Raw genomic sequence first — 27,310 nt, forward strand, 5'->3', positions numbered from 1 at the left:
AGACCAGACTTAATGGTCTGATTGAGACTGGCAGAACCCCGGAAAGCATGGCCCCTGGATTCTCTATCAGCCCAGAACTAAAACAATTTCTGAGGCCAAGTCTTCAGACCGGGATTGGACTGGACTGTGGGACACAAAGTGATACTCGTGAGGAGTGTGCCTCTTAGCTCAAGTAGATACAAGAGACCAAAGGGGCGGCCTCTGTCCAGAGGTGAGATGGGAAGGCAGAGAGGGTTAGGAGCTGCTTGAATGGACATGGGGAATCGGGCGGAAAGGAGGAGTGTGCTGTTGCAGAATAGGGTGAGCAATTAGGGTCAGATAATAATGTATATATAAAATTTTGTATGGGAGACTAACTGGAAATGTAAACTTCATTTAGACTACAATTAAAAAAAAGAAAAAGCAGGCTTTATCAGAGATTTCATTTACACTGCCAAGTAGGCATTAAAAATATTGCCTGTCCTCTCCCAATGTAGCAGTGTGTGAGCTCATTATGTAGTCTTTGTCCTCTGTGAAGAAAACTTCTGTTGCAATGCGTGGTGCGTTTCTATAATAAAACTAAATAGATGTGTTACTTCCTTTCCCTAACTGACACTGAGCTGTTTGTTTTTGTTTGCTTTCCTCCTTTGTCCCTCTGTTTCGCCTGGACCTCATCTAGAGTAACCAAGAGCAAGTGTTGCTACAGGGGGAGGATCGCTTGTACTTGAACTGTGGGGAGGCCTCCCAAGCCCAGACTCTCCGGAGTTCTTCGGCCCACTCCGAGCATAAGCCCGGGCGGGCAAAGAGCCCATTTGTCGATGGAGGTTTCAAGTCTCAGGGTTTAAGCACTTTACTTGGCCATCGGCACTGGCATGTTGTACAGGTAAGTCTTCATTCATTGATTATTATTGATTTAGGTAAGATACCACTCTGAGCGTATTTTTAAATATTTCAGCTGTTGCTCAGAAAACTGAGACTCTTTTTAACCTTTTTGACTGTCGTGTCTCTTCTGCTTTTCTCTGTTCTTGTCCTTTTATGTCTTCTCCGTCCTTTCTTTCCACTGGATGTCGAGTGTGTCCCCACCTGCTTTGAGTCATTAGTATGCACAGGGTGAAGAACTGAAAGCTTTTTGTTTGTCCCTTATTAAGCAAAACTGCTCGTAGTACTTCCAGCCCCGTTTTTGTGTAAATTTAGCCCTGTGGATTTGTCTAGGCAAACGTGCGGTGACTTTGTGGACAGTGGCAATGTTGAGTAGAGCCCTGTGCAGCTGGCCTTGTGGTCCTAGAGGGGCCACTGTGAGGTCACCTGCCCGACTTCGGACCCAAAGTAGACTTGAACAATCTCGAATTTTGTTGTTAATAATTTTATTATTACCTAATCTTGTTCCAAATTATTTACTCATTCTAACATAACTTCTCAAATTAGCAGTGGCAATTAGTAATTTGATGAATTGGAAATTAATTCTGAATTTTGATACAAAATAAAATTAATATGGGAAAATGAATAAACTGACGTTTCCTGAAAGAAACTTGCATGCACAGTTTCAAAGACCTGAGTGGTGTGTTTCCTTTCCCCTTTGATACCAAAATATCTTAGGTACATCAGAGCTTACTCTTAGATTTTTTTCCTTTTAGTCAGCTTCTGTTTCCACAGTTCTTTGCCTTACTTCTACTCTGTACTTTTACCTTACTAGCTGATCTCAACTCCCATCTTATTTTCAGTTGATTCTGAGGGGAGGTAATGATAGGAAAATGGTCATTATATGGAAGATTGAAGGAAGAAATATTTCCTACATTGACATGTGGTATACACTAAAGGAAAACGTATTTAACTTACATTAATAAATTCATAAAATCAAATAATGGGCATACCATTTTATAATTAGTAACAGTTATTAAATAAAACTGCATCAGCTACTTCCTTGACTAAAATTTTCCACTGCTCCCTTCTCTCCTATAGCCATTTCTCTGCTATTTTCATTTCCCCATACTTTGAACTATTCATTCTACACTGACCTAGCATCAATTGCCAGTTCTGCCTAGCCAGGTCTGTGTTACCAGAGAGCCAAGTAGAGCAGAGGATCCAAGAAGGTAGGTCTGCAACTCAAAAATCCATCAGGCAATAACAAAAAGTGAATTTCCCTCCAGCTCAAAAATTCAGTGATTCTTGGTGCTCAATAAAGTATCCCAAATAAGAAGCATATAGCACTGATTTTAGGACTTTAGACAAAGTAGGTACTAGCAAGAGTCTTCTGTCAGGCTTACCTTTAGGTATCTGAGGATATTTAGAAAGATGAATTTGGTTAGCTGTAGCTTTACCTAATTTTTTTTTTTCCAGTTTCCTGAAAGCTAATAATAATGCCAGAGTTGTACTCCAAAACTTTTAAATTATAATAGACTCATAGAATTTTTAGAGCTGGAAGGACCTTAGAGATCATCTACTCCAACTAGATTTTGTACATGAGGAAACTGAGGCTCAGGGAAGTTAGGTGACTTGCCCAAGGTCACACAGACGCATAAGGGCAGACCTATCCTTACTGCCATGTAAGTTAAAGTAACAGTCTAACCTGTTTTAAAACCCAGGTGCTAAATGTTGTAGGATATCATTTACTGGGCTAAAGTCCAGAGTTTGCCTATTTGGCGATGTTTTTTTCTTGGAATTGTCCTATACTTTCTTTGTTTGATGGCACTAAAGCCACCTAATTCAGTGTAGCACTATGGTGGGGTTTGGTAGGTTGGCTGACAGTGTCCTGAGAATGCTAAAGCTTTATGTACGGGTGTTTTAACCGTTAATAGTGACTCCATGAAGAAACGGGTAGCTGGTTTAAATCCCCCTTCAATACAGTCTTGTCTCAGATTAGTGCCCGTGTCCTCCATCCAGGTGGCTTTGTTTGCATGATTTCTACTTTGTATGCTTCTTGCACAAGATGAGCTCCGGCTAATTCTGCTGCTCTTTCTGTTCCTCATCCAGAGAACTGGATGTGGGTGGTGGTAGTGGTGAAGTCTTCTACCTTACACTCCATAAGAATCTCCAGTTTAGAAGATTCTGTGTTAATTATGTTTTTTCCTTTAATTAAACACAAATAGATACTTGGCAGAAGCAGGGTTAGTATGTGTCACTAAAGAAGGTGCCTTGCACACTTTTTTTTTTTTTTTTTTTAGTTTTCCCAGCTACCGATTTTTAAAAATTTGGAAGTGGTTTGTTAACAGATGGCACACAGGTAATGTGAAATTAAAAAAAAACAAAAAACAAAAAACCCTGGTTTTCTGGCTGGGTTCCACCTGTGGCTACCATTTATTTTAATACTCCGTTATACTGTGTTAAATAAACATCTACTTCTCAAAGGTGCATGTATTATTATCCAGTGTTCTGAGGGTGCTGGTTTTATCACTAACCTGTCTCTGACTATTTAGAAAGAATAAGCTTCACAAAATGTGGAGGATTAGCATCTACAATGAGTGTGTCAGGCAGTGTGTTAGGGACTTTTAAGTCAGGGTTTTGAGTCCCTGGGTGGCACAATTGGTTAAGCACTTGACTACTAACCAAAAGGTTGGTGGTTTAAACCCACCCAGCGGCACCTCTGGGCAGTCTGCTTCTGAAAGGTCACACAGCCTTGAAAACTCTGTGGAGCACAGTTAAGTCAGGGTTTTAAAAAGCTATTTTACTTATAGATGATTTGCTCTCATACCTACAGTGTATCAGGCATACCAGGTGTGCTCGGCACAGGTCAAATCCACTAGGAGGGCAGCTCCCATAGTCTCATCAGTTCAAGATAAAACTAGTCTGGGAAGGACACAGAGTTCTAGCAGAATGATTTTTTTAAAAATAAAGGTCAGTTCCAGCTCTTTAAGAGAGATGGAAAAATACTCGGATAAGAAGGTTAGAGATGCCGTACCCCAGCACGTAGGAGGGTGGCACAGCATTGAGTCCTGGCTCGGCAGTCGTGAGCTGAATGAATTTCTTCACTCTTCATTAGGTGCCTCTTTCTTCACTTCTGCCCTTTCCTGTTCCGGATGTTAGTGGTAAAGCTCAGAGTCCAAGTGGCATGTAGTCAGCATGACCTACTGGGAAAGTAAACATTTTGTTCTAGTGTAGATCTCACAACATCTTCAGACACAGAACTGCAGGGGAAGTAAGGCTTCATTTGAAATGTACACTTTGAGTTTTGAAAATAAACCATTTGCCATTTGTGACACCTCGTACACGAGTATGATCATATAGTAGGATTCATCTTGGTTGCTATGATTAGAAACTCTTCATGTTGGGATCCACTTTGTTTTTTGTTTTGTTTTTCTTTTTTGTACTTTAGGTGAAGGTTTACAGAACAAATAGTTTCTCATTAAACACACATTGTTTTATGACAATGGTTAACAACCCCATGACATGTCAACACTGTCCTTTCTCAAGCTTGGGTTCCCTGTTACCAGCTTTCCTGTCCCCTCCTGCCTTCTAGTGCTTGTCCCTGGACTGTTGTGCCCCATTAGTCTCGTTTTGTTTTCTGGGCTGTCTAATCTCTGGCTGAACGGTGAACCTCGGGAGTGACTTCATTACTGAGCTAAAAGGTGTCCGGGGACCATACTCTCAGGGTTTCTCCAGTCTCTTTCAGGCCAGTAAGTCTGGTCTTTTTTTGTAAGTTGGAATTTTGTTGTACATTTTTCTTCAGCTTTGTCCGGGACCGTCTATTGTGATCCCGGTCTGAGCAGTCAGTGGTGGTAGCCAGGCACCATCTAGTTGTACTGGACTCAGTCTGGTGGAGGCCTTGGTAGCTGTGGTCCATTAGTCCTTTGGACATATCTTTCCCTTGTATCTTGTTTTCTTCATTCTCCCTTGCTTTGGGATCCACTTTGGCAGTGAGATTTTAGCTCCCACTTTATCACTCACACACGTGTCAGAAGTACTTAGGAAACACAAGGTTTGGGGGAAGGCGGAGTTCTCTTCAGTATCTTGGGTGGCTGGCTCAGTTATGCTTAGGCACGTCTTCAAGTGAGTATTTTTATTTTCTTGATCCAAAAGATTTTCATTTACCGCCCCCTAGAAAACTGCTTTCAACTTTTATTTTGCCTCCCAGTCATTACCTCAAGCTTACTGATTTCACCCATTAGAGTGAATTTTATTGATTGGTCTAAATGGTACATCTTATCTGTTAAGATTCACATAAAACATTCAAGCACATATCAGTGACACTCAAATACCTTTAATTCTGCAAGGTAAGCTTCCACAAACCAACACTAGGGATAAGAACTTCCTAATGTACTAAAGCTATTAATTTGCTTGGATTTTAAGTTGACTTAAGAGATAATAAATGAAGTCTAAGAAATAGTTTTATGAGTAAATTTTATCAAGCTTGATACTTGATTTTTTGTTTTGTTTTCACATTATGCAAAGAATCTTACTGGATTTGATTGGCACTTGACTTTTTAATTTGGCTTTCTTTTCTTAAATATGTAACAATTTTCTTTGAGTAAAATGCAAATAAATTTGAATAAATTGAAGCTTCTCTTATTCCAGGAACAGAAGACTCTTACTTTGTTCTGTTACTTCTCACTCTGCTCTCACCATATACTCATGAAAACTACTTAATCAGGGGCCAGTAGAGCTAGAATTTACTTAATTTACATTGATATCCCACTGGGGAGTCTTTAAGTTTGAAATTCTTATTAAGTTGATCCAAAGACACCATGTACAAAGATGTAAGACAGACAGCATGGGAAAATATATTTACTACTTATGTTACAGATGAAGAATTAATCTCTGACATATATTAAGAGTTCTTGTAGATAAATAAGTTGAACACCCCAGTAGAAAAATAGTAGCTTGTACACACTCTTACATGTATTTGGATATTTGTTTAGAGATAGAAAAAAAGCTAACCAGTGGTTATCCCTGAGCAATAATGTTCTTTGTGAATTTTTATGTTTAAATTTTATAAGCATATATTGCTTTTTTAATCAGGAAAATGCAAAAGTCATAAAATAATTTCATTGAAAAGCAAAAAGAGAACTCTTGCTGAACCTCTGATTTCATTAGATAGGTTGTTTTGGAATGGCTCAGATCAGCAAACCCACAGTGTTCATCTGTACCATTTCTTGACTGCCCTTGTGGGTGCTTGTCTAAAAATCTCGTCAGTCTGTATTTATTGAATGGTCGGTATTTAAAACAAACAGGAACATTGTGGGGAAGGAGGAGGAAAGCTAGGCATCTAGAAACTTGAAATTAAATGGTTAAGTCAGGAGATGTGAAATACTGGATGGCATCCAAATGTTAAGTTCCAAGTATTGCTAGTAATACCTGTCATTTAGGGGCAGTTTAAACATTGTAGTGGAAAATGAATTTTATATTGTAATAAGTTGATGCTTTCAATACTTTAAGTTTAAATACATTTCAGGAGTCTTACCAGACTGGTGTTGTTATTTTCTTTAGATTTCCAGCACCTATCTAGAGAGCAATTGGCCTATACGGGTGAGTGGTTATTCTGTTCGGGTTAACTTTCATTGGTTAGCGTTTGCTACGACAGGCATTTTGGGAGTTGAGCTCTTCAGTGGGTGTATTGGTAAGAGTAAAATTCATCTGTAATTTTGTCAAATGTAATGTATGTATAAATATCCAGATTTTAAACTTTACCATTTTATATATAATTCACTTAGCAAACATTTATTAATAGTCTTGTTTATCTCACACAAAACTGAGCTTTATTCTAATAAGGTATATAAGTTTGCAGAGAAGAGTTCATAATTTTTTTTTTTTTAAACAGTTTTCAGCTATTGATAAGCTGGGACAGAATATGGCTGTGGTTGGCAAGTTTGGTTTTGCACATTACTCTTTACTCACCAAAAAATGGAAACTTTTTGGAAACATTACCCAGGTCAGTCTTTTTTGAAATTAAAGACCTGTTTCTGAAAGTAAAAAGAGCTGTGTAATATGAAATAGCTATAAAGTAAACCACTATTTAGTACTTACAAAAAATACACAAAATCAAATATAAAAAAGTGATATCAAGTTATGTTGAAGAGTTGTTTCTGATAAAGTACTTGATATTTGATAAAGGATCTTGTGTTAAAATTACTGGTTTATTTTTAATTCCCGTTAAGGGGATTTACTCTTCTATTCCAGGTTGAGTTCATCACAGGTGATCAGAATAAATTTTTACACAATTTGTGATCGTTCTCTGCTTGTGTGTGTGATATATATACATATATATATGGATAGTATACATATATATGCAGTTGGATTTTGGAAGAATCAAATAGGAGGAAAAGAAAAGGAAGTTAACATTTAGTAGATGCCTACTGTATGCCAGGGACTTTAAGATGCTTTCACGTATGTTATTAACCTTAGTAACAAACCAGTAAGGGTAGTATTGTTACTCACTGTTTTATAAAAGAGAAACTAGGATTCCAAGTCACCCAGCTGGTAAATGATAAAGCCAGAATTTAAACCTAGCTCTGTTGGATATGGAAATAATATGGTACCCAAAACCCACTGCTGTTGAGTCGATTCTGACTCATAGCAACCCTATAGGATGAAGTAGAACTGCCCCATAGGGTTTCCAAGGCTGTAAATTTTTACGGAAGCAGACTGCCACACCTTTCTCCCACGAAACAACTAGTGGGCTTGAACCACCGACCTTTTGGTTAGCAGCTGAGTGCTTTAACCACTGCACCAACAGGGCTCCTATATGGTACCCAGTTGTTTCAAATGATGTACTTTTTGCTTTATAGAAATGCTTATTTTTTAAAATAGGATATGAATCATCATTAGTAAAGGCCCTAGAGTAATACTTAATTGGAGAGAGTGTAGAGCAGAAGTAATTTGAGCTTTCATGTCTACCTAAAGAATATTTTGTAAGTGTATTACTTCTTGTAATTTCTGATAGCATAAATAAAGATAATTTATTTTTATTCTTTTAAGGAACAGAATATGATTGTGACAGGTGGCTTAGCCTGGTGGAATGATTTCATTGTCCTTGCATGTTATAACATAAGTGACCATCAAGAAGAGGTAAAAAAAAAAAATTTTTCTCAGATGTAATCGATTTTCACATTTTAAAGATATTAAGCACGCTTTGGTTTTAAATGAAAATAATCTGTTGAAAACTGAACAAAACATTTTTTTGAATCAAGAATTTGGTGTTTTCTAGCTAATGGGATTTTCATTTCAGCTTACTGCTGGTTTTTAAAAAATTTTTTTGAGTGATAATTAAACCAAAAACCCATAGCCGTCAAGTTGATTCTGACTCATAGCGACCCTATAGGACACAGTAGAACTGCCCCATAGGGTTTCCAAGGAGTGCCTGGTGGATTCACACTGCTGACCTTTTGGTTAGCAGCCATAGCTCTTAACCACTGCGCCACCAGGGATTCCAAGTGATAGTTAGGACTTCTAAAATAACTTTTTCTAAATATTTTAGGTATTAGACAATCTCTATTAAAAACTGAAAAATTAAAACAACTGTTAAAGTAGGAGAGTTTATGATACAAGGATGGCTTAGAGTTAGATTCCTTAATTTATTGATTTGTCTGTGTATATTCTGAGAAATTGCAGGTCTCCTTGTATCAGGTCCACGAGGAGCATTTCCTAACGGGCCCATTCACAGTTTTGATCTTTTCATCTTTTGGTTATTTGTAGAATGAGCCTACCCTGCCAAAATATAAGCATTACCAATTATCACTGAAGCTTAGACAGGTCTTTTAATTCCTCTTGAGAAAAAGTCCGTTGATTAAAAACAGCGTGTGTAAAGTATTTTTAGTTAGCCGTGGCAGTCATTTTGGTTTCACAGCCTTCTTCCTTTGTGTTTTCTTCAGCTCAGAGTATACTTGCGGACATCTAATCTGGACAATGCATTTGCGCACGTCACCAAAGCACAAGCAGAAACATTACTGCTGAGTGTCTTCCGGGACATGGTGATAGTATTTCGAGCAGACTGTTCAATATGCCTCTACAGTATTGAAAGGAAGTCCGATGGGTGAGTGTAGCAGGTGACGGTCACTGTTCACGCCTGTTGACCATGTTTCCGTTGTAGTTTCCTTTCTCACAGCTGCTGTTCTACCTCTGAGGTAGTTTCCTTTGTCACAGGAGTTGAAAGGCAAGGAGTTTTAATCAGTGACAGTAATATAGTGGTCATTGTTGAGCTGCAAAAAAATAGAAATAGCCTACACTAACTTCTTCCACTAATTTTCTTGGGCTCGTTTGGGGAAAAAATCTAGTTAGGGGTGAGGTAAGCCCTTACATACTAATTTTTTTTTTCCCCACAACCTTGAAAATAAGTGCTTACTGTCATCGTGTTCCAGACCCGTGGGGAACTGTGAAGGAGTTCTCCGCTGTAGGGAAGCATGTCATCACTTCTCTGAGACTGACGGCTCTAGTCGGGGCAGGAGGGTCCTGCAGTTCTGCCACTGCTGCGTGTTGCCTGTATTCTGGGCCTTGGTGGGCTTGCAGCGTTTTGACCATCACTCTTGGGTTTTATTTTGTTCTCTGTCATTTCTTTATTTAACAGCCATGAAGTATGTATTTGCTGAAGTAAAACAGTGATTACGGGAATAATGTAAAGATAAAAATTAAATCTTTCTAGCCTCAGTGTTAGACCCCCTTCTTCCTTAGCCGACTAGGTTTGTTTGTTTTTATTATAGCTTCTTCCCTAGTTTTTTTCTTCCCTTTTTATCTTGTTCCCTTTCTCCTTCATCCCCATACATCCTCTCCCCTGACCTTCCCAATCTGCTGCTTGAAGGAAATTTGGGGGAGGAGAAGACAGTAGGACGGCATTTGGGTCGTCCATAAGTGTGAAACCTGTTAATACTATTACTAGTGGAGAAGGAAGAAAGCCTCGTTGGCACTGTTGTTGAGGTGTGTGGGTTTCTTTTGTTTTTGCAGTCCAAATACCACTGCCAGTATTCAAGTTCTTCAGGAGGTCTCCATGTCACGCTACATTCCTCATCCTTTCCTGGTAGTGTCTGTCACTCTGACATCAGTGAGCACAGAGAACGGAATCACCTTGAAAGTGCCACAGCAGGTACCATTCCATTAGCAGAGCTCTTTGGCGTTTTCATCTCAGTTTTTAGTGTGTTAAGCTGATGTCAAGAGCTATTTGTGTGTATTTGTTCAGCAAATAAATATTAATGTCTAATATATATCTTGTATGAAAATGCATGGTTACAGTGGCAAACAACACACATAGATTCTGCTTAGACATGAAACACATAAATGCATACAGAATTATAACTGTGATGTGTGCACCAAAAAGTAGTACTGGTTACTGGGAGAATATATAACAGATGTCTGGAGTAGTCTGGACAGAGGAGAGTTCTGTAGCATTTAAATGGAAACCTGAATAATGAATAGAGGCTAAATGAAGAGGGGGAATTCCAGGCAGAGGGAGAAGTGGTCAAAGGCCCATAGATAAGAGAGCACTTGGCACAGTCAGAGAATTGCAAGAATTTCAGAGTGCTGGAATGAGACTGTGAGAGAGGAAACGAGTCTTACAGACTATATTGGTAACTTCAGACTTTTAAGAGCAGTGTTTAAACTGGGTGTTATTAGATCTAAGCTTTATAAAGTTTATTTTAACTGTAAAGGGAAATGACCTGGATCAGGCCAAAACTAGGTGTAGGGAGAGCAGCTGGGAGGCTATTGTGGTGATCAAGATGAACGATGTTGGTGGCCTGAACATGGACAGTGAAAAGGAAGATGGAAAGAAGTGGAGTGAATATAGGATACAGAGGACTCCGTGATTGATTAACTGTGAGGAGAGAGAAAGGATAACCTCATAGTTTCTGGGTAAGGTAATTGGGTGTATGGTGTTGCCACCAGAACTCAGGTTGCATCACTTCCCTATTCCAAGTCTGCTTATATTACACCAGTGGTTTCCAAACTTCATGTCATCATGGAACCCATTTTTAAAGGAAAATCCTATATAGATTTTATTTGTACCATCAGCCCTGACTGTCCAGTCTGTCTTTTAGTTCCTATTGAGGCACTTCTTTTGAACTCAGCATTCCATGAAATAGTTAGCAAACCAGTGCACTAGACTGTTCAGTTATGGAGAATTGCCAACTTCTAAGAGAGTCTTTTCCACTGCAGTTAAACTTGTCACCAGCTGTTATTTATATGGATCTAAAATCTGATTTGTAATAGCCTATCGCAGTTGTCAAAGGAGCCCTGGTGGTGCAGTAGTTAAAGTGCTTGGCTACGATCCAAAAGATCAGCAGTTTGAACCCACCAGCTGCTCTATGGGGAAAAAATGTGGCAATCTGCTTCCGTAAAGATTTACAGCCTTGGAAACACTATTGAGCAGTTCTCCCCCATCCTAAAGGGTCATCGTGAGTTGGAATCGACTTGGCAGCAGTGGGTTTTGAGGTTTGGCATCCCAGTTCTCTGCTTTCTCTTCCACATGAGGAGCCCTAAACTATTTGCAGACAGCTGTCGTTCCTCAGCATCTCTTTCTCTGTGTCTTCTCTTCTCCATGCTAAATATTCCCATCTCTCAACTGTCTCTCACATGACATTGACCATCTTGGTCCCCCTTCTCTAGATAAACTTATAACTTGTTTTTTTCACCTTTAAAATGTGGCTCCCATTTCCTCTACAAACTATATTTCATGGGAACCAGATAATCCTAGTTGATAAGGGGAAGTTCTAGCCTAATGTGGAAGGAATGTGAGAATTAATGGATGACCATTTTGCAGCCCCTCAGGAAATCACTGATGGAGGCAATGATCATCACTGAATGAAACCATTAGATGACAGGCTTGGGCTGTCATTCCCGAGCCCACTGATAACTGAGCCATCACTAAAAGCGGGAAAGCCAGTGTGTGTGCTTCCTGAAGTGATGAAACAGGAAGCTCATGTGAAGAATTCTTGCCAGGAACGTTGAACCTGGATTCAGTCAGGCTTCTAGAGTCATCTTCCATTCACAGGAAACACAGGGATAGAGGTCCAGTCTAATTGACACCACAAGGAAGCAGAATGTGGGACCTCCTATAGGACAGCTACATCAAGTCAGTGACACCGGGGAAAATGTGAGGGGAGACCCTTCTAGATTAAATGTGACTTGGAAGCCATAACAGCCAAATATAGTGGGTAACCTCTTTTGGATCCTGATTCAGACCAGCTATAAAAATACGCTGTTGAAACAATTGGGAATATTTAAATACTGGCTGAGAGATGACACCAAGGAGTAATTTTAAATTTCATTAGATATTATACTGACATGATTAAATCAGTGCTGACCTTAACTTCTATAGCACCTCGCCTAGATTCCACACCTTGAAATCATCCTTGATTCCTTCATATCTAGGATATCAGTAAGTTCTTTTTTTTTTTTTTTAAATCAAAATCTTCCTCTTTACAGGTGACTTAATATCTGGGATTCACTTTAAAACAAGGCTTCTCAAACTTGAATATGCGTAATTGTTTAAGCTGGGTGTCAGAGTTCAATGGAAAATCATCATACTAGGCCCTCTACTTGGTTACTTGATTGAAATTTTCCATAATAAAAAGATTATTTCTTTCATTTCTGTAGTGTTACAACAGCCAGGATGGTTGCCTCTCCCCAGTAATCCACCCTGAATAACTCGGATTTTTTTTAATAACTCCCTTATCAGGAACCAGACGTAGTGGCTTGCTTGCTGCTGTCTTCTTCCCTTGCCTTCCAGGCCCTCCTTGGACGTCTGATAGTGTCCAGCTTTGTTCTCACACCATCCCTAGACTAACCAGATTGTCGTTACTTTCCCGAGAGAACTGTTCTGGCCCATCCCCATGTCTTCCTGCACACGGTTTGCTTCACCTGGAGCACCAGCCCTTTCCCTTCCACCCATCTCTGACTTCCTCTTCCTTCAAGTTCCGCCTCATCCTTTAAGCCTTGTCTAGCTGTGCCAGCTTTCAGTGATCTCTCATTTTTATGAACTTCTGAAGTCCTCAGAGCTTCCAGTATAATTCAGCTCTGCCCTCAGTTTTATATTTGCTCGCATTGTTCTTTAATTGCATCTTGTGTTAAGCTTTGTTCCACCCTGGACAGAAAACTCATATTCCCATAGAGCCTCACAAAATACCTGTACATAGTACAACCTCATTAAATATCATTGGTTGTTTAACCTGTAAACCTTATGGACTGAGGAGTAAATGCTGGAAACGTACCTATAAATGAGGATAAATGGGATTTCTTTTTCCCTCAGGCTCGGGACGCAGAGAGCATTATGCTCAATCTCGCAGGACAGCTCATCATGATGCAGAGGGACAGGTCCGGCCCCCAAATCCGCGAGAAGGAGAGCAACCCCAGTCAGAGGAAACTTGTGAGTCAGTGTAGATCACTTACAACACTGGGAAGGTAGGGGGATCAGAAGGAAGCAACAGAAGAATTTGAGAGTGGTGTTTTGTGATTTATAGACTGAGAAAGTATATAGAATTAGTCTTAAGCCTGTGGGTGTGAGAGTGACTGTTTGTAAAGGATGAAGGATAAGGGCCCAAATGGTAATGAGATGCTCCTTCCTCCAGATGGCACTGCTTAAGCGTTAATATTGCTAATTCTGCTGGGAAAACAAGGATGGACTTTGTTTTTAAGATTTAAATGTACATACTATGATTGCCCCTAATTCTACATACATCCCCCTGCTTTCCCTGCAAAGCTGCTGTGCAGTCATTCTGAAACACTTGGTGACCTGGCTCTTGTCTCTGCTCCAGCTGCCCTTCTGCCCCCCTGTTGTCCTGGCCCAGTCTGTGGAGAACGTCTGGACTACCTGTCGAGCAAATAAGCAAAAGCGCCACCTGCTGGAGGCCCTGTGGCTGAGCTGTGGCGGCGCAGGCATGAAGGTCTGGCTTCCGCTCTTCCCTCGGGATCACCGCAAGCCCCATTCTTTCCTGTCCCAGCGGATTATGCTGCCTTTCCACATCAACATTTACCCCCTGGCTGTTCTGTTTGAAGATGCGTTGGTCCTCGGTGCTGTCAATGACACTTTGCTCTACGACTCTTTGTGCGCTCGGAGCAATGCTCGGGAGCAGCTGGAAGGGCTGTTCCCCTTCTGCGTTGTGGAGAGAACCTCGCAGATCTACCTCCACCACATTCTGCGCCAGCTGCTGGTCAGGAACCTCGGGGAGCAGGCCCTGCTGCTGGCGCAGTCCTGCGCCACGCTCCCTTACTTCCCTCACGTGCTGGAGCTCATGCTGCATGAAGTGCTGGAGGAAGAAGCTACCTCACGGGAGCCCATTCCCGACCCTCTGCTGCCCACGGTGGCCAAGTTCATCACCGAGTTCCCCCTCTTCCTGCAGACAGTCGTCCACTGTGCCAGGAAGACTGAGTATGCCCTGTGGAACTACCTTTTTGCAGCCGTTGGAAACCCTAAGGACTTGTTTGAGGAATGTTTGATGGCTCAGGATTTGGACACAGCTGCCTCTTACCTTATTATCTTACAGGTAACAATTGTCTTCTTGGAGAAGGGCGAGAATTAATGAGCTTAAACTTAGAGTAAGTGTTGTGTGTTGGCACTGTAATTAAGGAGTGAATACAGTCAAGCTTTCTGTTCAGTTTGTATTGCTTGTCTTCCTTTTGAAGACCTCAGTCTTGTCCAGTGTTGGTAGAGGAGTTCTTTGAATGCCACAAAGTAACCCTGCAGAGGTTTTGTCCTCTTTCCCCTTTGATAGACCTAAAACAGATGAATGAGTTCCCAGTGGGAAGAAAAGCATTATTTTGCATATTAGTGGGTTTGTCTGAGCTCCCCGATACTAGATGTGTTTTGGTATAGTGTGGAATTGCTGGGGGGACTCTGATGAGAGCAGGAGTTGGGACAGGGCACCTTTCTTAGGCTCCTCAGAGCGAGAGAAGGTTCAGATGGCCACAGGGGTGACCCTCATTAGCCCACAGTTTTCCTCAAAATAATGGTTCTTTGAGACCCCTGAAAATGTTTCATTATATATTTGACAAAAGGGCTTCTATCAGTCTGATATGGATCTGACAGACTACACTTCATGGTTCTTTCAAATTACTGCAGAGTTGTTTACCATGATATAAGAAGCTGATCATAAACCTGATCTACCACACAGCTTTAAACTGCCTGAAGCAAATTTCCTATCAGCATTTTTGCTTCAAGAGAGCTGACTGAAACCAGAGGAGGTAACTCAGCCACAGGCTGGATGGCACGAAGATTCTGTGATGCTTTGGCTGGCCGTAAAGAAAAGCCGCAAGAATTATAAAAATAGAATCAAAATAAATTCGGCTGTAGTGTTTTAGGTTCCTTCCTAGACTTTCAATGATCTTACCAATGGAAGCTTTTTCTCTGGCACATTTCGTAAGTTGCTAAGGACTATCCAGGGGCGGATTATGCAATAAGCAAGGTAAACATGGGCTTACTTGTGCTTACTTACTAGTCTGTAGAGAACAGTCTCACATGGGTTTCACAAGTAAGCCCGTGCTTACCTTGCTCACTAGATCATCCGTTCCTGTCAGGGATGGTGAATTTGAAAAGAGGCTTTGATTCTGTAGGAAGGTGCTTTGGGGTTGGGAGAGGGACAGATGCCAGCCATACCTAGAAGCAGAATCTTTGATGTGGTGAAAAAATGTGAAATTGTTCACTACAGATGATTTGGTAAGCAAAGTAAGCACAGCGTTTACCTTGCTTATTGGATAATCTGCCCCTGGGACTATTCAGATAATAGATACAATTAAACTTGTCTATTTGGCACCTCCCATGAAGCCCAGCACAGGCAGTAAGGCTGGATTTGTGAAAGAATTATTGACGATGCTGAATGTATAGCAATTCTGCTTCCCAGGGCCAAAAGCAAAGATCTTTTGGTCACATCCTCAGGAAACTCTCTGTCCCAAAGGACAGAGAACTTCAGCTTTTGGAATCAGGCCAACCTAGATGTGCAATCTTGCTTTTCTGCTGACCTTCAACAAGTCACTTACCTTTGTTTCCTCATGTGGATAATATGCCTATTTTGCAGTCGTTGTGAGAATTAAATGAAATCATGCATGTAAGGTACTTAACGTGGCATGTGGTACATAGTAGGAGTTCCAAAACTCATAGTCTGTATTACACCAGCAGAGTATTTGCCTCATTTCCCCTTGCATGGTGCTTTTTTTAATGCTCCTTTTAATTGTTCTGCTAATCTTAACTGACTGCTACAGCGTTGTAGCTGCTGTTTCCTTCTCTGGGTTTAGGGGACTGGAGAGAGAAAGAATTGCTCATTTCGTCCCAGAGCACATGCGTCTAAAAGGAATGTCATCTTCCTTGTTCTGTTTTGTTGTTTTTTAGAATATGGAAGTCCCGGCCGTAAGTAGGCAACACGCCACCCTACTGTTCAACACGGCACTGGAAGAAGGCAAGTGGGACCTCTGCCGACACATGATTCGGTTTCTTAAGGCCATTGGCTCTGGAGAATCGGAGACCCCTCCGTCCACACCCACAGCTCAGGTGGGTGCACACCTGTCCCGCTTCTCTGGGCCATACGCCTACATGGCACGTCTAACTGCACTGCATGTTGTATGTGATCACAGGAACCCAGTTCAAGTGGTGGATTTGAGTTCTTCCGGAATCGAAGCATCAGTTTATCCCAGTCAGCTGAGACTGTTCCTGCAAGTAAATTCAGCTTACAGAAAACACTAAGTATGCCAACTGGCCCTTCCGGTAAAAGGTAAAAGAAGAATGCTCCATCGCTGCTCTTAGGGGATTCTGAGACATGCCGCATTTCAGGGCGTTTGTAAAGCCAGCTCTCATGGAAGCACCTGTTTGATCCAGTTGTAACTCCTTTTTCCATTCCCAAAAGGCATAGAGACCACACAGAAAGCTTCCCTTTTTCCCTCTTCCAAAGTTCACTTCTGTCCTCTTTGCACATTTTTGCCCCAGGCACTAGAGTATGGCTTGGTGTACCCAGTTTTCAAAGCAATTAACTTTCAATTTCTTCTGATAGTAGAATCAGAATAAAAAGGCAGATCAGTAAACCTACAGTTAATCCAAAAGCATTCTTCACTGCGCAGTGTTTTACCCTTCTTTCCAACTGTGCCTCTTGACAAACAACTTTTCATGCTCCTGCTTGACTGTCCTGTGACTCTTTGATTGGAGGAATCATTAGACAGTGGGACAACCAAGAGGAAGTGTATCCTGGAGACCTACAGCCCCTGGAGATGGGTTCTGTCCTGAGGGGTGACTGAACTCAAGCTGAACATTACAAAATTATTAAGAATTTCCTCTGATTTGTGAGATCCTTGTATTCCTGCCTGTGTGGTTACATGTGCTTGACCCTTGGTTTTTTGCTCCCCTGGTCCTTTTTTTGGAGCTGTGGTGGCACATAACCATAAGGTCGGAAGTTCAAATCCACCAGGCGCTCCTTGGAAACCCTATGGGGCAGTTCCACTCTGTTCTGTAGGGGCGCCGTGAGTCAGAATTGACTCAAGGGCAACAGGTTTGGGTTTAGTCCTTTTTTTTAACTGTTCTGTTTATATTCTCACTACAGTGCCTGGCACACAGCGAGAGCTTGTTTGACATTTTTTATTGTGATGTTTCACTGCTTTCTCTGTTACTGGCCATTGACCCTCCTCCAGCACCACCACTACTACCACAGCTCACCCAAAACACACACACACACACACACACACACAATCATGAGTCATATGCAAGTAGGATGCACTGTGGAAGGCTGTGGACAACTGCCAGGTAAACAGGTGCTCCTCAGCCTCACCCTGAGCTCTCACTCTGCAGGCACTGCTCTACGCATTGACACGCACGAGCTCAGTAATCCTCACCACAACTGTCCGAGGGTAGATGCTGTCATTGCCCACCCTGAGCAGGTAAAGAAACGGGCGCAGAAACACAAAGGTGTGGATGAGGCAGTCGTGCTCCAGACAGAGGCTCTGCCGCTGCCCTCTCCCACCCTCGCCCGCAGGCCCACGGCGTGCCACCACACCACATCAGCTCGTCTGCGGAAGGGACCATAGACTCTAGTCAGTCAAGCTGTTGCTTTTTGAAAATTGGTTTTATTTTCATAGGTCTCCATAACTCATGTTGAGAGATTTCATTTCACTTAGCTTCTCTGCCCTTGGCTTCTGTGATCTGGTCTCCTTCCCTCTTTTCAACTACAACATTTATTTGCTCCCTTTCTTGGCTTCAGCCAGTCACCACCCTCTTCCTAGGTCTAGCATCTTTGTCCCCTCTTTTATCCTGCTCCACGCACTCGTTCTACAGATGGTCTTTGAGAGCAGACAGCTGTGCTCCAGGTGCTGTTCAGGATGCGGTTTAAAGCCCTGGTCTTTGTCTTTCTCTACAGTCAGAATTAGGTCTTGATCGGTTACCTCCTTGTCAGCTTTAGCAATGCTGTTGTATAAAAATATGTGAAATCCTGCAGCTTTCCCGTGCCCCCACTCTAGATGGAGCAGAGACAGCGACTGTGCTGAGAACATGTACATCGATATGATGCTCTGGAGACATGCTCGGCGCCTCCTGGAAGAAGTGCGGCTCAAGGACCTCGGCTGCTTTGCCGCCCAGCTGGGCTTTGAGCTGATTAGTTGGCTGTGCAAGGAACGGACGCGGGCTGCCCGGGTGGACAACTTCGTCACAGCCCTGAAGAGGCTCCACAAAGATTTCCTGTGGCCACTGCCCGTCATCCCCACCTCCTCCATCAGCTCTCCCTTCAGGAACGGAAAGTACCGACCAGGTAATGGAGAATCACATCAGTTGTACAAAGAGAATTGTATTTTACCCCAGGCTTTTATACATTTTGCTGTGAGTTGATATTTAAGAAAGTCTTTTCATTCCAAACTCAGGGGCGAATCAAAGCCCGCTTTTTGTCCGTCAGTTGGAACATCCACCATTTGACCAAGGATGTAAAATAACCCATGTCTCTAAGAACCTATGTCTCTAAGTCTTGGGACCTCAAAGTCGAATTCATCAGCCCAACCACTCTTATCTCAGATTATCAACAAATTGTGAACTGGCTGAATATAAAAGCTGCCACACTTACACTGCTGTGGAAAGGAGTCTTGGAACCAGTTAGGTAGCTCCAGATCTCCAACTCAGCTCACTTGTGACTGACTGACCTGAAAGGAGTCATTCCAGGGGGACAGTAAAGGTCCCCCTGTAGGGGCTCAGGCTGCCGTCTCAGCTAGCAGGGCACAATGTGAAGCTGCGTATTTTGTTGAAAGAAACGTCTCGTAGTTCAGGTCTTTTTCAGAAGACTGAACTAGTTAGTACTACTGATGACAATTTAAACAAGAACCTCCTAGTATGGCACGTAGAAACTTCTTACCATCGTAAAAACCAAGGTGAGTACTTCCGACATCAACAGAGTAAGGTTTCGCCTAGTTCCACTAAGATAGAAGATGACTGTTGACTGGCAGTACGGGGCCAGCCTGTTTTGATGCCATCTCTTATCCCTAGTTTATGGGTGGAGGATGCAGCTTTGAACTGGCAGCATTCCCGGGGGAGAGGCTGCGAGAACTGAGCTGGCAGTGGCAGCGTGCGCATCTTGAATTGTGCTCCCCGTTCTTTGTGTTTTTGTCGTCTGGTTTCGGACCTCCCCTGCGGTAGGAGAGCAGCTATTAAAGTCGCAGTCAGCTGGTCCTTTTTTAAACCTTGAGATGGAGGCTGGCATCTCTGACGTCCAGCGAAGTCAGAGCTGGCTTGGCAGCCTCGGCCCCACCCATCAGGAGATCGACTCGGCCTCGTCCCATGGAGCACAAACGCAAGACGCCTTCCTGTCTCCTCTGTTTAATAAAGGTAAGTGTCAAGAGCAGTCGTAGCTCTTCTTTAGCCTTGGGAAGAAAGCTTCTGTGCAGTAGCACTGCCGAGATAGGACTTCACTCTTTCCTTTCAGCCATCACTGTCTGCTGGAGAGGCCAACAGTTACCAGAACAAGGGCATGTTGGCCTTGCCTGTACTTTGACATATTTTACTTCACATAAGAGTGATTCCAGGATCAGTCTGCGGGAACAGACTCCTTTCATTGACTGCCTTCTTCCTGTGGTGCTTCCTGTGGAAGATACTTTATGTCACATGTCCCTGTAGTGGGAAGAGAAAGTATTCAAAAGCGAAGAGAAACTGTCGGCCCTTGACTTAACCAAAGAGAACAGTCATTCAAAAACAGCGTGTTGAAGCTTACTCTTTCAAAAACTATGTGGTGTTTTTTTTTTTAAACAAAGGAAAGCATATTTTCTATGTGGAGCTAGTTTACAGCTTCTGACCACTCCTCCTCAGGTGATGAATGCAGTATTGGGTCAGCCACAGACTTGACTGAGAGCAGCTCCATGCTGGATGGGGACTGGACGATGGTGGACGAGAATTTCTCCACGCTCAGTCTGACCCAGTCAGAGCTGGAGCACATCTCCCTGGAGCTAGCCAGTAAAGGGCCTCACAAGTCACAGGTCCAGCTTCGGTGAGTTTCGCAGCTGTCTGAGAGCAGAGCACTTCCTCAGGGTTCAGGCAGACGGCACAGGGCCCCTTTCCTGATAAGCACTGCCCTTCCTCTGTACATCTCCATATCCTTCTTAGCGCAGATCACTTTGTTTCTGCTCTTCTGTAGGTATTTGCTGCACATCTTCATGGAGGCCGGGTGTCTGGACTGGTGCATTGTCATAGGCCTGATTCTTAGAGAACCCTCAATCATCAACCAGACTTTGGTGGTTATACAGTCATCAGAGGTGGATGGAGAGATGTTACAGAACATAAAGACAGGGCTGCATGCTGTGGACAGATGGGCCTCCTCAGACTGGTAAGTGCTGCTTCCTGCTGCTCCTTCCCGGCTGTCCTTTGGAGCATCCTGTCCTTCCGAGTGACGCTTAGTTAGGGTTCATTTATTTGGGGTTTTTATGTTGGCAGAAGTAAAAATGCTTTCGTATGTCATTTCCAAGGCCATTCTCTTTAGTAACCCTTGTATGTCTGTTGTGGAGCCCTGGTGGCACAGTGGTTAAGAGCTTGACTGCTAACCAAAGGTTAGCAGTTGGAATCCACCCGCCGCTCCTTGGAAACCCTGTGGGGCAGTTCCACTCTGCCCTACATGGTCACTGCGAGTCGGAATTGACTTGGGTTGTTCTGTTTTTCTGGTATGTCCACTGAGAAGGATAATGCCCCCTTGGAGCCCACCTGGATGGCTCGTTTCTAGCTTCCCTGTGACTGTCTGTCACTGCCTTCAGGTTGACGCGGTACACAGGATCTCAGAGTTCAACTAGAACTTGAGACTTGCGTTCTTTGGCAGTGACGATCATAACCGAAACACGTCTGCTTGAAAACAGAGGAAAATGTTAAGGCCTGTGTGAATTTAACAATCCATGGCAATTACCAGCAAGTTCTAAGTAAAAATCGCATGTGGGGGCTAAACATCTTGGATTCTAGGCCGTCTGTAAGGATTTGGAGTCAGTTACTTCAGTTCTGTGGCTCTAGTTTTCCTTAATTGCCAAATGCATTCAGGTTAGATATTCTCTGAAGGTCTTTTTTCAGTGCTAAAATCCTGTTGGTCCTTTAATTTTAGAATATTATTTTTAATTGTAAAACTGACAAATAAATGTCCGTCTTTGCTCCTAGTGCTCAGAAATTTAAGCCCAGAGCTGGTGTGCAGCCCTGAGCACTGGCCAGGGCCCCAGGAGGCCTTTCCTCCCCGCCCCCTTTGCCTCCTTCCCATTCTTAGCACTGACCCCACTGTACCAATGTTTAGGAGTTTATCCATCACACTCTCTGGAGCCTTCTGGAGTATGGCAGGGAGCTGATTGCCTTTTTCCTCTGCCTAGTCCTGGATATAAGCCATTTTTAAACATCATTAAGCCACAACTGCAGAAGCTCAGTGAGATGACAGAAGAGCAGGTCCAGCCTGAAGCCTTCCAGCCGGTCTCGGTGGGTAAGACCCCAGAGCAGATGAGCCCGCGGGCAGAAGAGAGCAGGGGCGCCTCAGGCCACAGTATCGTGCCCCTGGCGGAGGTCGGGGGCAGCACAGCCAGCCGGAAGGAGGAGGCCACCGCCCGAGCCCAGGAGGAGGAGCCTTTCCAGGATGGGACTTACGACTGTTCCGTGTCCTGACGGCAGGGGGTGCCCGCGCTGTGGGCGGTGTTCGGTAGCAGCGGTCTGCGCCCAAGGACACTGTGACCTCATGGGTGGCTTAAAGGGGAGAGGACTCCGCTCCGAGACTTTGCTTAGGGATTACTAAATTTTAACTATTTGTCCTCCACGAAATCTATTTGACTCCACAAAAATGTGATCTCAAATAAGTCAACTTTCATAAAAGATTTTTTTAAGCTGCAGTGGAAAGCAGTAATATTGTACAGATGTACATGAGAATATTTTGGTTTTATTCTTAAAAGACTGGTAGCCCCGAGACCACCGGGGTCACGTAGGCCCATATGAGCTTACTTTTTCCTACTTCAGCCTCTTGCCCGATTTCTGGTGTGTCCAGACTGCTTTTTTTAATAAATGCTAAGGTGCTCATTGTGGCTCATCAGTGACGTGAGCAACCTGTCTGCTCCCGTGGACAGCACTGGACTCCCCAACTGGTCCTCCTGGCTAGAGGCCCGCCCTGGTACGCTGTGTGCCGGCGTGGCGGGGACCTGCTGCGCAGCCTCTGCCTGTTAAACCCCAGCGCCGGACCCACGGCAGCCCTCCAGCTGGGGGCTTACGTGCCTGTCTGGCAAGCTCCACCACTGCTAGATCTATGTGGGCAGGGGTCTCCGAGCGGTTCTTTCTGGTTATGCTGATACCACTAGGCTCTTTTGTATCAAAGAAGGCTATCTTCATGTGAATATGCCTGTGTAAATACACTCAAAGCTCTGCTCATATTTGTAGGGCTTGTATTATAATTTGTAAGGGTTTACGCTGGCTTCTGCATGGCTATAGATACTCTTGGAATAACGACCGGGCTTGCTCTTCTTTCTGAGTCTGAACTGTCTTCATAAAGGAGCACAGACTTATTGGCTTGGCTGTAAAGTAATAGAAATGGTCACACCGATCATGAAAAGAAACAGGTTTTGTGCAAATTAATGTAGTTTCTTATTTATTGCTTTTGTAAATTGAATAAAAAATGGACTTTTATGTAAATAGGCTGCTAAATCCTGTATTATCACGGCTACTAAAAATTAGTATGTAAACAAAGTGTTCTTCATTGTAACTTTTAAACTATTTTATGTTATTTCTAGATATGACTTAAATTTTAGTTTTCATACATTATGGAAACGTAACTGCATATTCCTTAATTGCTTCAGACTGAGCTTACGTATCCGCTGTATGTAACTCTTGATTACCTTACAACAGTATTAATTTAGTTTGTACTGTGCAATTTGAACAAAGGAATGCAATGTTATTTTTTACAAAAACAGACTTATTTTTATAACGATGTATTTGATGTGGACCAAATTCGTACCACTATGTAAAACAGCCTCTTTCCTCCTAGTGCAATTACAGTTTAGAAGTAAAACGTGGGCCTCTGTCCTTGCTTTTGAAAAGTACCGTAAATGCCTAGATTCCGTTTTCAAGCCAGGTTTCTTTTGCAGGGAAACTCAAAACCATTTTGAAATCTTTAGTTAAAACTTCATCAAACTGTATTTAGAATTGAGTATGGTAATTTTCTATCGTTTTACTTTTTACAAGTGCAATAACTTCACATAATAAAAGTCCTGAGTGGGTGGAATATGTGATTGTTGGTACCTGGTCCTTCTGGTGCTACTTTTAAAGTCTGTTTCCAAACCACCTTTTCCTGAATCTTTAAGATAGAAAATCATGCTCCCCATGTGAGCACATGCAGCCCAGCAAAAACTAGCTGAAACTTCTCCTCCTGTCCTGGTCCATTAAGGAGAAGAACCAGCCTAACTTTTGTGTTTGCTGTGAATATTCAGTCAATAAAAATTATTCCCATTGCACACAGTTGTGATTTTTTTCAGATAATCCTAAATAAAGTACTACGCTGCTAGGCTCGTCGATGTTCTCGAAAGCAGGGCCCCAGTAAAATAACAACTACGTACCTATGGTTTAGGCCGTGAATGAATCTTTCTATAAAACATGTTTTTCAACTAATAGAAGTAGGTGGCCTCACAGAGAAAAATATGGCAAGGAAGGTTACAGAAAAGTCTTCTTCTCTGATTATCTGTTACATAATTTTTTTTAACTTCTATTTTCACTTTGCCTTGTTTGGTTCGCATATCAACTGTTAAAGCAAGCCATATTTTAACCTGTTTACTAAGTACATTTAAATTATCTGCTGATACCAAAACAAGAAGTCATTTGGGGGTACATTCAACTTTTGCATGTAATTGAAGTTGCTGCTACTTCTGTGATGGGTTTTTTTTTCTTGGTACATATATATGTAAGGGAAATAAAACCATGACATGGTTTCGTTTATTCATCATCTCAGAGTTGTCACTAAAAAGTCTATGTATCAAAAACCATGAAGATATTCTTTTCATTTTATAAACCCACCTCTTAGAATTTTCCTTATAAAATAGCTAGAAATTGAGACAGATTTGGTTTAAATTTTTATTTACATGCGGAATTATTTAGGATAGGAGCATCAAGAGCTGACTGCTTCTTAAATGCCTGACAGAAGAAAACTAGGACAAGCAAACAATATTCATACAGTAAAATTGTAAAGCACTGTTGATGGCATGGAAAACACTGAAAATATAATGAAAAATGACAGAAAGTTACGTGTGCTATATGAGCTCCACCGTGCAGACAGGCGTTTATAGACAAGGGGAGAGGAGACCAGATGGCATCTCTAAGAGGGGATTAAAGGGGACTGGGCTTTTTCATATTTTCCTATGTTGCCCAAAGTACACTCTGCAATGAACCTACATTCTTTCGTAATGAGAAAACCCATCAAGGAACACCTTCTAAAGCACTATGACTTGGCCACGGAGAACTCCAAGCTTTTACATACTACGCTCCTGTTACCAAGAGAGACAGGCTCTTTGCTCAGTTCAACTCCAGATGTTCCAGCGAATGAGCTGCCTGAGCCAGCTTAGGGCTGGGCCCATCCCTGTCACAGTCAGCTGGGACCAGCAAGCAGGGTCACGCTGTCAACATGCAGGTGCTCCTTGGTGGCCAGGTTATGGGGTGAGGAGAAGCAATTCCTACAGGAGTGGTGGGCACAGGGCACCACACAATCCATTGCCACCACACACATTCCTATAGTCCCTGGCTAATGGTCCTGACACAACACTGTGGTTCCTGGAAACCTCATGTTCTTCAACACTCTTCTTGAAGCAAGGCAAAACAAAGTGTGCTCCTCATAAAGAGAGTTTTAAGTGAGATTACTTCATATGCCACAAAATCTACTCTTTTAAAAGAGTAGGATTCAGTGGTTAATACAATCCACAATGTTGTAATTCCAGAACATTTTCACCTCCTAAGCAGAAACCCCATACCCATTAGTAGTCACTTCCCATTCCCTACCCCCAGCCCCTGGCAACCACCAATCTGCCTTCTGTCTCTAGCTTTGCCTATTCTGGACACTTCACGGAACCCTGGTGGCACAGTGGTTAAGAGCTCGGATGCTAACCAAAAGGTCAGCAGTTCAAACCCACCAGCAGCTCCTTGGAAACCCCACGGGGCAGTTGTACTCTGTCCTATTGGGTCGGTATTAGTCCGAGTCGACGGCAACAGGTTTGTGGTTTTTTTTTGGACACTTCATATAAATGCAGTCATACAATATGTGGCCTTTTGCATCTGGCTTCTTTCACTTAGCATAAATTTAACTGTTTTATTGTGGTACAGTTACATACAACAAAACATTTGCCGATCCAACATTTTTTACATAATTCAGTGGCATTACTTTTCCTGTTCTTTGATGCTGTTTCTCCTGGCTCTGCCCTCTACCCTCTGCCCTGCCCTCTACCAGGTCCAGGCTTTCTGCTGCTTCCGGGGCCGGTCCCCTCTGATGAATTTTCAATCTTTTATCCCCTGGGGCTGACATCTGTACCCTGGGACAAAGATCGGAGAGAAGGGTCTTCAGCAGAGCTTCCCTGTCCCCAAGGGGTGTGCTTACCCCTCTGCCACAGCCAACTATTCCACAGGTCCGGAGGCTCCTGTGGCCTACAGCTTCCCAGGCCTTCACTGGCCTCACCAGGCCTCCTGAGGCTTAATCGGTGGCCCCACTCATTGGCCTCAGGTGTGGGCCTTTGTCCTCAGACCCAGGACCGAAAGGCCAAATCGTTCACTGCAGAGGGGTTCCACACCTTGCGGCCTCATTATGTGCGACCATCACCACCGTCCCTTTCCAAAGTACTCCATCACCATTAACCCAGTGCCCCCAAGCAAACACTCGCTATTCCCCCCTCCCTCCCACTCCTGTGAAGAAACCTGGGTGTCTATACATTTGCCCATTTCATGTAAGTGGGACCACACAATATTTGTCCTTCTGTGACTGACGGATTTCACTCAGCATGTTTTCAAGATTCATCCATGTTGCCGCATGTATCAGAACTTCATTTCTCTTTATGGCTGAGTAATAGGCCACTGCATGTATATACCAAGGAGGCAAAGTGATTCAGCACTCGGCTAACCACTAACTGAAAGGCTGGCAGTTCGAACCCACCATCTGTTCCTCGGGAGAAAGACGTGGCAGTCTGCTTCTGTAAAGATTTACAGCCTTGGAAAGCCTATGGGGCAGTTCTACTCTGTCCTATAGGGTTGTTAGGAGTCAGAATGAACTCCACAGCAATGGGTTTGGTTTTCTGGGATGTATATACCACATTTTGTTTATCCATTCATCTGTTGGTGGACATTTAGGTTGCTTCCACCTGTTGGCTATCGTGAACAGTGCTGCAATGAACACTGGTGGACAAGTTTCTGTTTGCGTCCCTACTTTCAATGTTTTGAGTACATACACCTAGGACTGGGATTGCTGGTTCATATGGTAGCTCTATGCTTAACTTTTTGAGGACCACGAAACTGCTTTCCACAGAGGCTGCACCATTTTACATTCCTACCAGCAATGGAGGAGGGTTCCAATTTCTCCACATCCTTGCCAATACCTATTATTTTCTGTCTTCTTTGGTCACAGCCATTCTAGTGAGGGTGAAGTGGTATCTTGTGGTTTTGATTCTCCATTCCCCAATGACTGATGGCATTGCCCATCTTTTCATGTGTTTGCTGGCTACCTGTATATCCTTTTTGGTGAAGTATCTATTCAGTTCCCTTGCCCAATTTTTGATTGGGTTGTTCTTTTGTTGTTAAGTTGTAGTTCTTTATTCTGGATATTAAACCCTAATCAGATACATGGTTACCAAATATTTTCTCCTGTTCTGTAGACTCTCTTCATTTTGTTGCTAAAGTTCTTTCTTTCATGCACAAAAAGTTTTTAATTTTGATAAAGCTCAATTTCTTTCTTTCGAAGCTTTGTGCTTTTGGTGTCATATCTAAGAAACCGTTGCTTAATCCAAA

General features: G+C 42.8%; 1 protein-coding gene across 2 annotated transcripts in view; it reads left to right on the forward strand.

The window, feature by feature from the left end:
- RIC1 (RIC1 homolog, RAB6A GEF complex partner 1) overlaps positions 1 to 25,306 on the forward strand; it is a 94,882-nt gene extending 69,576 nt beyond the window's left edge. Inside the window, exons 12-26 of one of the 2 annotated variants that reach the window (XM_004373480.2) lie at positions 659 to 862; positions 6,400 to 6,438; positions 6,731 to 6,841; positions 7,888 to 7,977; positions 8,781 to 8,941; positions 9,847 to 9,985; positions 13,145 to 13,261; positions 13,650 to 14,378; positions 16,217 to 16,375; positions 16,459 to 16,595; positions 18,325 to 18,611; positions 19,484 to 19,672; positions 20,150 to 20,327; positions 20,475 to 20,663; positions 21,676 to 25,013. In XM_004373480.2, coding sequence (XP_004373537.1) covers positions 659 to 862; positions 6,400 to 6,438; positions 6,731 to 6,841; positions 7,888 to 7,977; positions 8,781 to 8,941; positions 9,847 to 9,985; positions 13,145 to 13,261; positions 13,650 to 14,378; positions 16,217 to 16,375; positions 16,459 to 16,595; positions 18,325 to 18,611; positions 19,484 to 19,672; positions 20,150 to 20,327; positions 20,475 to 20,663; positions 21,676 to 21,961 — 3,015 coding nt within the window. In that variant the 3' untranslated portion in view covers positions 21,962 to 25,013. Of the gene's footprint in view, positions 1 to 658; positions 863 to 6,399; positions 6,439 to 6,730; positions 6,842 to 7,887; positions 7,978 to 8,780; positions 8,942 to 9,846; positions 9,986 to 13,144; positions 13,262 to 13,649; positions 14,379 to 16,216; positions 16,376 to 16,458; positions 16,596 to 18,324; positions 18,612 to 19,483; positions 19,673 to 20,149; positions 20,328 to 20,474; positions 20,664 to 21,675 lie in introns of both variants that reach the window. The other variant, XM_004373481.2, reaches the window with a different exon arrangement.
- Positions 25,307 to 27,310: the final 2,004 nt, after the last annotated feature.

The sequence above is a fragment of the Trichechus manatus genome, unplaced genomic scaffold (assembly GCF_000243295.1).
Source record: "Trichechus manatus latirostris isolate Lorelei unplaced genomic scaffold, TriManLat1.0 scaffold00025, whole genome shotgun sequence".
Lineage (NCBI taxonomy): Eukaryota > Metazoa > Chordata > Mammalia > Sirenia > Trichechidae > Trichechus > Trichechus manatus.